The sequence below is a fragment of the Charadrius vociferus genome, unplaced genomic scaffold (genome assembly GCF_000708025.1).
Source record: "Charadrius vociferus isolate BGI_N301 unplaced genomic scaffold, ASM70802v2 scaffold220, whole genome shotgun sequence".
In the NCBI taxonomy this organism is placed as follows: Eukaryota; Metazoa; Chordata; class Aves; order Charadriiformes; family Charadriidae; genus Charadrius; species Charadrius vociferus.
Window position 1 is genome coordinate 898,598 of NW_009646506.1, and position 11,596 is coordinate 910,193.

Genomic DNA, 11,596 nt, shown 5'->3' on the forward strand with positions numbered 1-11,596 from the left:
GGAAAGAGCCAGTTGCTTTTTCAGTTTTGATTATGTCTCATGATCAAAAAGCTGACTTGGCTTTAGTAAGGTAGCCCTCTCCAAGGGTCTTCCAAGTCTCTTTGAAGGAAGTGATCTGTGAACATAATCTTCCAAGCAGCAGAAGCTTTTAATTAGACTTTGTAATTGGATTCACCTATTCTGGAAAAATAAAAGAAGCTGTGATTTTTTTGCCAGTCGGCCTATGGACCCGTCCTGTGGTGAGATACATTTGGAGACATGGTGGGAACCAGAGTTCAGTGAAGAAAGAGAAGGATCCGTATGGGTGAGCTTGTGGTAATCTGCAGTGCCAAGAGACTCCCAATGGTGGAGCTCAGCTATTCCCGGCAAGCAGCAGTGCAGCCAGTGGTGCGGGCAGCAGCTCAAAATGAATCTTTGCTAGATGTTGCAGTAAATAAGTTCATTTTGCAATGTAATACCAAGTATAAACTTTGAATTAAAAATTGAGTTGCAAATAGTATTTGATTTGACTTCAGTGTGTTGAGGTTATTAATCACAAAACAGCACTGTAAAATTTGTAGTTGCATTCATTCCTGCCCTATTCTCTAGTGTAAATTCCTTATCCAGTGCTGGTACAAGTGTTGAAGGAGTATTGCCAAAATACACAGACTAAGAGATGAGACAGAAATAGACCTGGACTGAACTGGAGTTCAGTCTGGAGAAAGAATTTAAAGAGCATTATGAACTGAATTTTACTCAGTTCAGATTGTTGTTAACAAGGGGAAATAAACAAAACCAGAAAGTAATCTGATGACCTTTTCAGATGTTCAGTGTGAGTTAAGAGCGTGGGCCAGCTTCAGTAACTGATTGCTGCTCCCATGCTGTACAGTAAGGAAGCTGTGGTTGTAGTCCTTATCAGCTGTTTATTCTTTACTGTAGACTGAGGGAAGCAAATTAGTCAAAGCTTGCATGCTGTATGGCATCAACAAATGCTTTTCCCCCCGCCCTCTTGTGTCTGCTAGTGCTTTGTCTTGTTAGTAAAGAAACGAAGCTGTATGAACGTCGGTACTATGGACTAACAAGCATAAAACCGAAACCCTCTGTGCACAGAAGAGATGCATAAGAGCATGGGCTCTTGTGTTCTGTACATACTTAGTTCACTGGGATGGCTCAAGGCTTGAATGTAGGGGACCACCTAGTTGTAAGAGACTCGCATAATCTCCATGGCTCTTTCAGTCCTTTGGCCTCTCTTAGGGATTGTCAGCTGAGTTGCCGGCTGTGTCTGTGTTTTTTGTAATTTGGGCAATCATCCATTGAGAGCTGGCTAGAGGCAGCCAAAGTAATTTCAGAAATGATGGCTGCTGGCCCCCCTGATGAGAACAGACCTCCAGGGCTGTTCAAAGAACCAAGGGAACAGAGGAGGAAGGTGGGTCGCCTGCAGATGCCAGGATTCTGTATGTTTGCTCATCCCCAGAAAGGAAAAAAAACTTGCTTTGTGTCAGTCTTTACATTTGAGACATTTAATATCCACTGGCATTACTTCAAAATTTTAACCACATGGAGTCAAGTTTTCCGGTGTCTTTGCATCTTATTTGTGCACCAGCAATAGACAAAATCTTCTGGCCTACCCATGGAACTAGAGGGGATGTTCAAGTGGATTATTTCCTTGGAACAATAATCAACTTGTAGACTTATTTAATTCAATCTTTCTTTTTCTTATTTCCAGCCTGAGGAAGTAGGTTTTTCTATCAGTGGTTCAATGGTGAGTGTGTTGTAGGACCCCTCGTGCAAGGGGCTTGAGAAGCTCTAATGCTGTTTTGTGCATCACCCATTTAAGACAGAATTTCTAGCTAGATTTATTTTAATGGTCTCTGGGTAGAAGAGGTTACTCTGCATGTCCTGTGGTTTATGACTATAGTTCTTAGAAGGTAGAGTTAACAGTGTGCTAGTTGTTAATAACTTTTAGACAACTGCACTTGAGGCCTATAAGCTAGACTTAGTGCTTGTGGCAGTAGACAAAAAATTATAGTATTAGATTTTATCCACTGTAGGTCTCCAAGCTAGCTTTTCTTTACCGAGAAATGTGAACATATATAATGCCTTTTTTTTACTATCGTTATTTTCCTTTTTAAAAGAAGAGACACAGCCTCACAAATGTTATAACAATGGGAAATAACAATACAAGTATGACACTTACTAAGGCATGTTTTCGGTAAAGCCTTTGTTAAAAAGATTTGTTAAATCTTTGGTCTCTGAGTTTCATCCAGGCTTTGACTAGTGGTGTCTGGTGAAGAATTTGATGCACAAGGGTGATGACCATCACCATCCCTGTGGATGGAGCTTCAGTAATGCTCCACTAACGCTAGGTTAGGCTGCTTAACAGTGATTTGCAGTTTGCATGAACTATCTGTCTGTTTCTTATCTGAATAGCCAACTAAAGAAAAACTGTGTGCAGTCTGACTTCTTCCAGTCTGTTGTCATCTTAAGCTGAAGTTTGCATATTAAAGTTAATAGTCATAAGTCATGAGGCTGAAAAACTATTAAAAAAAAACCCTGACTGCATGACTGCATTAAGGAAACATGTGAGCTCACTGTATTTGTTTGGCTTTTTTCTGTCTGGTTAAGAATCTGGTAAAAGTTGCTCACTGCAGTTCTTGGGCTCTTAAAAAATTTAATTATACCCAGGTTAGAGTCTGAAAGCTGAAAGCAACCAAGTCATGAGGGCATATAATTTGGGAAGAAGCTTTAAATACCTTATTACACGTTCTAGTGCTAAGCATCTTGGCTTACTCCAGTGCTCCCTGAGTCTGTTGGGAGGGTCTTTCCAGTGGAGTGTGTGTTAGCCTTGGAGGACTTGGGATTGTAGGCATCATCTCCAACACTGCTTGTTCTGGAAAAATTCAGCAAGGTGTTTATCCACAGAGCTCCCATCATCTTTATTTCAAGTGAAGGGTGTCTGTCACTTCAGAGCATGAAGCAAAAGGCTTTAAGTTTTTGGGGTTTTTTTGTTTTTTTTTTTTTTTGTTGTTTTTGTTTTCTAGGTGGTGGTTAGTAATACCTATCTAGCTTATATTTTTAGTCAGCTGCTTGGGTTTAGTAGTCTACTGTAGAAATTTGCAATCAGAAGTGGATCAGCATTTTAATTGCACTAATGGTTAAAACATAATGATAAAAAAATCTTCTGATTCAGTGTATGTATGTTTGTTGTCTATTTGAGAAATAAAAATTTTCACTGTAATCTGAGATGGCAATTAAAAGTATTTTTTATTTAGTTGCACCTGGGACATCATACTCTGGTGCTGGAAAGGACAAGAGCACTGTGAAACATTTCTGATGGCAGCTCTTGAGTCATCTGTAGTGGGGCGAAGTATTGATGTGTAGGACCTAATTTGCTGTTAGGAAATTAAAGGTTTCTGCTCATGTGCCCTTAGGACAGACAGCTGGCTGGAGGCTGGTTACTACTGTCACTACTCTTGTTTTCTTAATCCTTGGTGGGTAGGTACTCCTAAAAGTCTTCGGAAGAATTATAAGCAGGGCTTTACAATGAATTGGGTATAGAGAAGGAAGCTTGAGAAGAGAATATTAAATCAGATAAAGCTCAATGCTCAGCACTGGTAGTAAACAGCTCCTGCAGAATAATTGTACACCAATTTCATTTGGCAGCAACCCTGGCTTAGGCATTTTAGCTGTCCCAGCTGATCGTTCCCAATCCTTTATCATCTCTTCACTTGTGGTGGAAGAAATACTTGAGAGTGTGTACAGGAAACAAGACTGGAAGACAAAAAAATGATATGTGTAAATAAAATATGGGCAAGCAGGGGTGTGTATGTATATATGAAACCTATATTAGGCTTCTGATCTTAAAAACTGTCAAAATTGCCATAGCTAGGAAGCAGTGGCAATATGGGAACTTCTTAATCTGGCACTACTCATGAAATGAATGTATGTAACCATGCCCAGTGTGTGATCTTTATTTTATCCGCACCAGTCTCAAGAGGTAAGTCTTGACATATGTTAGAAATGTATGCTAGGGTGCCACTGGATTACCTGATTCCCATTTGCATTATCGAAAATCTTTCCTTCTTCATCCCCACCCCCGGCCAGCCCTTTGCCATACATGTATTTTCAGTGATCCCAGTAAATCAGAATATCCCAAAATTGTGTGAAAATAATACACTTTGACAGCCTGAAGGTACAAATAACTCATTTGCATAGTTTGACCTCTAATTTCTTATACTATTTCACTTGAATCATGATGCTTAATGTACAGTGAATGGTGAAAACAGTGATTGCTTTGTAAATACAACTTCCTGATGAAGATGTAGTGATCTTATGTGTACTGCTGCTCTGAAAATGATTTTCATGGGGATATCAAAGTTTTCATAGTACACATTTAGTTTTTCAAGGTATGCATTTAAAAAACATGCATGAGTACAGATCCTTTTTTTTTCCAGATGCCTAGTGCTAAACTTGACAGTCCACTTTATAAATAAAAAAGAATGTAGGAGATAATTGCCACTCAGGTATTTTTTGTGTTATAAGGTGGGGGAAAATATCTATTTCTTGAGCTGTATACAACATAATGAAGAAATAACTAAATGTACTTTGTTCAGTTCTAGGCCAGAGGGCTAGACTTTCACTCCATTGCAAAGATGGTAAAAATCGGCACAACTCTGACATTGTACCATTAAACTAGTAGAATTGGAATGACACATGGTTGTGTGGAATGAAACAGGAATGTAGTAAAAGGCTGTTGTAATTACATTTGTTATTAACATATCAGGTTTTTGTTGCTGTTATGTGGTTGGGGTTTTTTTTTGTGTGTGTTTCTTTTCTTTTTTCTTTTTTCATTTGTAGTGTACTAGTTCTGAAGTTTGTTTGTTCTTTGGAAGTATCCAAAGGTGTGTGGTTTGGGGTTTTTTTTTTTGGGGTGGTGGTGGTGGTTTGTCTTGTTTTTTTAAATCCTTCATATAGTTTTGCATAAAGGAAATGTCCTTGGTCTGAATTAGAAGAAGAAATTCTGTGGGTGAGAGTGCTCCACAGGACTTAGTATCTCTGCTGAAATTCCTTCAGTTACCAAGTATCAATTAGAGCTTTTTTTTTTTCTTCCAGAACAAACAAATTCAGTGTTCTGAGTTGATGAGAGCTAGGCAAATGGCTTCCATATTCCTTTGCTAGATCTCCTAAAACATCCAGCTGTCCAAACCAGATATTTGGTGCAGATGTCTTACGTGGTTGGGATTGAGTGCCAAATTTGCAGTCACCCTCAGCAGTAATTATGTGTGATTGTGTGTCATTGGGCAATTTGTGGTTTTCCCAATGTGCTTGCTGTTCAGCTTGTATATAAACATGCAGCCATTTGAGATGTGGCAGAAAGTCGTGGAAAAACATCGGAGCCTTTCAGAATGGCCAGTTCCTCAGGTTACTAGGGAATTATATGCTTATTTACAAAGGAGATTTTTTTTATCAGTTTTGCCCCAGAAAGGAAGTATCAAGACTCTTAATCTCCATCAAATGGACTCGTGCTGAGTTTTATGTTGTCCTGTTTGTGTAATTGCTGAGGTACAAGCTCAAACACTGTGGTGGTTATGTTGAGTTTTATGATTTCAGTTTAGGAAGTTCAGGCTTTGTTCAGTAATGTGCAACCATTCCTTTAAAATATGTTTCCTTTCCTACATTATCAGTTTTAAGTGTGTGTGCAATATTAAGTCTTGGATCACCATGTCAGTTAGAAAAACTTTTTGAGACAAGAGAGTTTAGTTACTGCCTAAGAAAGACATGCTGTCTTGCTTTGCCTATATCAGGTTTTTCACCTTTTGCACAATCACATCTAGAGGACTGAAGATGGCTTTGGAACAATGAGCAATGGGGAGACCTCCATAACAAACTAGTCCCAAATATTTCAATATTGATGCCTAAAAATCGTTTCACATTTCAGCATCAGAATGGACATACTCTGTTGGAATATTTCAAGTGTCAATTTTTGCCTAAAGAACTAATGAAGTTGGAGAAAAAAAATGTTTTTTCTTCTGCTTTATGTGGCATGTTTGCAGGATCTAGTTTCTGAGTAAATATTCTGTATTTGGAATGATACATTTGTAACTATGTTTGACTTGAGGAATGTCTGACTTGTGTGCTTGACTTCTGCATCCAGCTATTAAGACTTCAGGCAATTTTGGATGTGGATAAACATGCAATTAGACCTCCGACTTGACTGGCTATATGTGTACCACTAAAGATGCACAAAAGAACAAAGTTGTGCCTTCTGCTTTTCTCAGACACCAAAAACTCTTTTAAGTACGGTCACATTGGTCTTTTTACAATGTGTACTGTTTTCTGTTAACTTGTCTGTATGTTTTTTGATGCCTTACCTTAGTTTAATGCCACAAAGCTTTTCAGCATTGTTTAGGTGATAGCTCTTATGCAAGGTGAACTTTTACAGTGTGCTACTGTAAAACTGCTCAACTCTTTAAGTTCCTTCAGAAACTCCGCCTGAACTCAAGCTTCACAGTTAGCATCATTAAAGTGCTAAGAACAATTCTCCATCATGACCTATATAATTCTTTAATAGTGCTGTAGTTTAGCATTGCACAGGCATTGGTGTCTCAGACCTGCCTCAGTGCATTCGTTCTACAGAGCCATGTCCAGATTGATGACTGCAGCTTGATTTAGACTTCACAGTTTTTGAGGTTCTTACCAGATCAGTAATTTAACTTTGTCTAAGAACTTTCTGTGGTGCTTTGTAAGAGACCTTACCATTCTTTCCCAAAGTTCTTTTTGGAAATAGTTCTTAGCTGGCAAGTAAACTTAAGGCACTTCTGGTAGTGTCTTCTCACTTTTATCTATTTTGAATGCTTTCAAGGCCTGTGTTTACCTACACTGATGCGACAGTCTTGCTTGGGTTGCACTTTGAGGTAGCAGAATGAGGATGAAAGAAACTAAACTTGGTGAAGGCTATTTCAGCTTTTTTGGCAAGCAGGTCACATAAGCTGGTGGCATGACAGCATGTGAAAGACAGTAGGTGTTGGGGTTTTGATGCAAGATGGTGAGAATCAGCGGTATCACCATTTAGACCTAGAATGATGGGCTTGTAAAGCTATGTGTGAAGAGTACTGAATAACCTTTACACAACTGAGAGAAGATCGGATCGCATGGATGGGGGAAGCAATGCCAGCCCGTAGTTGGATGGTTATTCCCATTCCAGATGCCTTCTGTATCAGTAATTGATTAGTTTAGTGTTGGCAAACTGGCTGTAGCTGTAGGTTTACATGAAGTACTAGCATCATTGCTTACAATTGGAAATATTCCTGACGTCCCTCAGATAAGAGCTGATGGAGAGCGACATGGTTGCTGTCTTACACTAGGAGTGTCAGTGTCATTTATGTTACTGCTGTTTGTCCCTTTGATGAGATCGTTATTACTGAGGATGTGAATGATCCTATTCACTCCTTCCTGGGGCCTTGCTTGACCTCAGGGCAAGTTGATGAACTCTGGCCTTGGTTGCAGAATTGGCTGGGGGGATCTGCCCTCTGTACAGCTCCTGTGAAGTTCTCAGTTCTGTCCTGACAAAGATAACTCTCTACTTGATGCTGAGTAGGCCATACCCCCTTTCGAACCTCTAATCTAGGTGCCGTTTCAAAGATCTGCTCTTTACTGAGCTCACACCAGAGGGCAGCCAGAGCTTTGGCATGATTCTGCAGCATGCTGGCAAGGGCTTGGGCTTGGCATCCGCTCACGCTGCTGGAGCGAGCCCTTACTGCCTGTGGAGAAACAAGGCAAAACTCTCATCCAATCTAAACTGGATGTGCTGTTTTAGCTTAGCTGAAGTATGTTGCTTTTCAGATCTTTATAGGGAAAAAAAGCCTTTCAAAAGGATTTACTGCTCTAGAATTGAAAAATGTAATCCCTCAACTGGCGGGGTAATAATGGAGGTAGTGGTTTTACTATATGTATAAACCCCATTCTATTACATGCTTTACAACAGTGGTTAGCAGGGGATAGATTTGAAGCAAAACAATTTGGAGATAGCTTTATTACAGGTGTTTGCTTTAAAGAATACCCAAAGGAGGATAGTACCAGGTGGAGTGGTAGGAGTGGGAGCATGGCAGGATGAAGTATGTGGAGGAATGGTGAGTCCTTGTAATGGCTCTTTTGATGATAGTGTAGCATCTTAGTAAACATTCACAGATAAATGGCTCAAATCAAAACCATAGAGAAGAAAAAAAAAAAAAGAGTTTAATATTCTAGGAAAGGTTTTGTGTGATCTCTTGAGTGACTTTCAAACAAATTAAAACCTACACTTAGCAATAAATAGCTCCCTTCCAAGCAAACACCTGTGTGATTTTATAGTGATGGCTGTTGTTGAAACTCCAGTGAAATAAAACTTTGGACTGTTTAAAAAAGAAAAATGCCTAGATTAGGTGGAAGATAAGTACATATTAGCTTTTATAGAGCTTGGAAAAGACCGTATGGTCTGCTGAGGCAGCACTTCCATGTAAGCTACAGCTGTATTAAATTGGCATCACTGTAGTTTCATGCTTTTTCTTTCACCCTGACTGCATAATTGTACCCCATTTTGTATGCTGGTACTCAGCTGATCTCTTTATGAGTGGTTTGGGGCACTAAACTATCAGAAATCTATTCAGTCTTTTTCTTTTTGTGTCTGTCTATTTATTTATTTATTTATTTATTTATGGCTTAGCACCCTGAACCAGCGTGCTGAGCTAGATGAATGCCATTACTGGCACAAGGACAGGGCAGGATTGCCTGCCCAGGACAGGGAAAGAATGAAGTGCGTGAGTGCCAAGACAGATTAAGGTAAACTGTCAGAAAATCACAGCCGTAGGAAAACAGCTGGTTAGAATCACATTTGATATCAATTAGGAAGGCAATTCTTGAAGGGGCAGAGAGAGACTTGTGGTATTGCTAGTGTGTTTGGGAAATGCTCAAATGTGTGCTGCCATTACTCACACATCCCAAATGACTTCAATTCGATGCCCTGATGTTTCTCAATGTACAAAGACATAGCAAACACCACAAATAAAGTTGTTTTTGCTTCAGTTCTTTTTGGCAACTGCTGCTAGATACACTGAGATCGGGCATTGGGCTAGCACCGAGAAGCCTCTCCTTCACGTTTACCTATACAACTATTTCAGGAAAAATAAACTATTTTTTGGGGCAGCAACATTTGATTTGGGGATTTTTATTCCCTTCTGATTAGCAAGAGCAATAAATGATTGGTGAAAAGTAAATGTGAAAGAAACACAACACAGAATGCTTTAGGTGATGATAAACTTTTAAGACGCCTAGAATTTGGTAATACTGGAATTACTAGTTTGATTCAGTTACTGGATTTGGAATCATAGATGTCAGTGCTGGGTGTATTATTCCTTTCTATTCAATGCTTATATTTTGTTTTTTACTACCAGATTTTTATGAATCTGAAACAGTTCTCCAGTTGAAATTGTCTTTTGATAACTTCGTTTTCCTCATACTTTCCAATTTTTTTCCTCCTAGAAATTGGTCCAGTGACGATAACCACAGATCCCAAGAAATTTCAATTTGAACTCAGGGAACTTTATGTTCAGGTGAGTAACTTGTTCATTCTCTGTGTCGTTCTAGCAAAGGCCCTATTTCCTCCCTCTAATCTTTCCCTTCATGTTGATGTTTCTGCTACAATGCTTCATCGGGGTGTGGGCAATCTATCTCTGTCATTTTACCTGCACAAACTGTTGTTTTCCTGTTCTCTGGTCATCTTAATTTATTATTATGATTTATTACTTTGTCTTAGTTTATGTCATCCTATGGGGACTCAGTTCAATAACACAAGAAAGAGTAGTTACATAATGCTAAAATTTATTTTGCATTTTAATTAGTCCTGCCACTTGTTCACAGACACTTCTATGAACTGTTTTACTGTGTTCTGAAACTTATTCTTATGAAAACCCTTCATTAGCTTTAATTAACAAATCTAGCTACAAAAGGACTGTAAGACCCATCAAGTATTACTTATGTACTGCCTTCACTGTCACGTGTTACTTAGCACCTACTGAGTCTAAGGCATCAGGTTGACTTGGGTACTCTTGTCTTATGCAAACCCTCTTGAATTGCTTCTGTAGCTGTGTTAGGAGACAAGCCACGGTTTTTGAACTAGCATGCCAGTATTTCTCTCTTGGTGGACTTTTCCTGGTTGATAATGAACCACAAATGACATCTGGATTGGGTGATAGAAAGACAAGGAAGTATTGGAATGGACTTACCCTTACTGAAAGAAAGTATGATGCTATTGTCTTATCTTCTAATGAAACAAAATGCTTCTGACCTGTGGAGAACCTTGCTGGAGTCAGTAGTGCCAGACAGACTCTCCCTTAGAAACTGGCACATGGTGTAATCCCTGTAATAAAAGATTGTTTGAAAGCAAATATTGCTAGTTTGGGAAGAATAAGTAGTTTAAAAGTTGGCAGAAAGATTGAAATTCAGAGAAAACGAGTAAATTTTCAAGGAGGCAGAAAATACCTGCCATTATGCTTTTCTCCTTCATAGGGAACTTTAAAGTTTAAAAATCCTTCCAGTCTTTATTTTTTTGTTTTCTAAATAGCTATACTGGATAATAATTGCAGCTATTTCTAAAAGGTATATGATTTAGATGAAGCTTTTGGGAATTTAAAACTCTTCATTTGCAAGCAAGGTGTTTAAAAGTTTTTGTCTAATGAATTTAAGGTTTCTTTATTTAATCCTGATTGCATATTTTGCAGTCACTTTCAAGATGTGCTCATTCAGCTAAATTAAGACTTTCACTGACTTGCATTCACTCATTATATTTGTGAAGGGTCAAAATATAAATTAAAAAAGTGATTAGAACAGGACTGATAGGACATCTTGGAGTAGTTCTCCCAGGAAACGTGAACACTTCCTACATTTTTGTTACTAGTGTGTTTCCTGGAACGACAGTTAAAAGATGCAAGAATAAATATTGTGGAGATAGGGGAAATTTTAAGGTAGGTTCATTTTGAAAAGGGTTTAAAGCAAATATTCTCATTAATGAACAAAGTTAAAATTAAGGTGGAGATAAATTATTTTAAGGAGTCTTATGTATAAAAAATATTAGATCAAAATATGCTCTTCAGGAATACTGCAAAACTTGCCCTCCCTGGACATCAGGATAAGCCTAATTCTTGTTTTCCAAAAAAATTAGTTTAGTTACAAAACAATTAGAGGGTCTGTACATGACATTAGAAATAGGCTCTTGGCTGGATTTGATCTCAGGTAAAAATTAGTCTTTATGCATTTCACTGAAGAAACTAGGCCCTGTTCCTTTACAAAGTGATAAAGGAAGTATGTCTCTGACACCTTATAAGTTGATCCTGTTTTGCCTATATTTTATCTGTAATTGACTGTGAATCATAGAATCATAGAATGGTTTAGGTTGGAAGGGACCTTGAAGATCATCGAGTTCCACCCCCCTGCCATAGGCAGGGACACCTCCCACTAGACCCAGTTACTCAAAGTGCCATCCAGCCTGGCCTTGAACACCTCCAGGGATGGGGCCTCAACAACTCTGAGCAACCTGTTCCAGTGCCTTACCACCCTCAAAGTGAAAAACTTCTTCCTAATGTTT

At 38.7% G+C, this 11,596-nt stretch overlaps 1 protein-coding gene across 1 annotated transcript in view; it reads left to right on the top strand.

Annotated features, from left to right (window-relative positions):
* HMCN1 (hemicentin 1) overlaps window positions 1-11,596 on the top strand; it is a 214,230-nt gene that overhangs the window by 22,545 nt on the left and 180,089 nt on the right. The window contains exon 3 of the mRNA XM_009884504.1: window positions 9,496-9,566. Coding sequence (XP_009882806.1) covers window positions 9,496-9,566 — 71 coding nt within the window. The remainder of the gene's footprint in view (window positions 1-9,495; window positions 9,567-11,596) is intronic.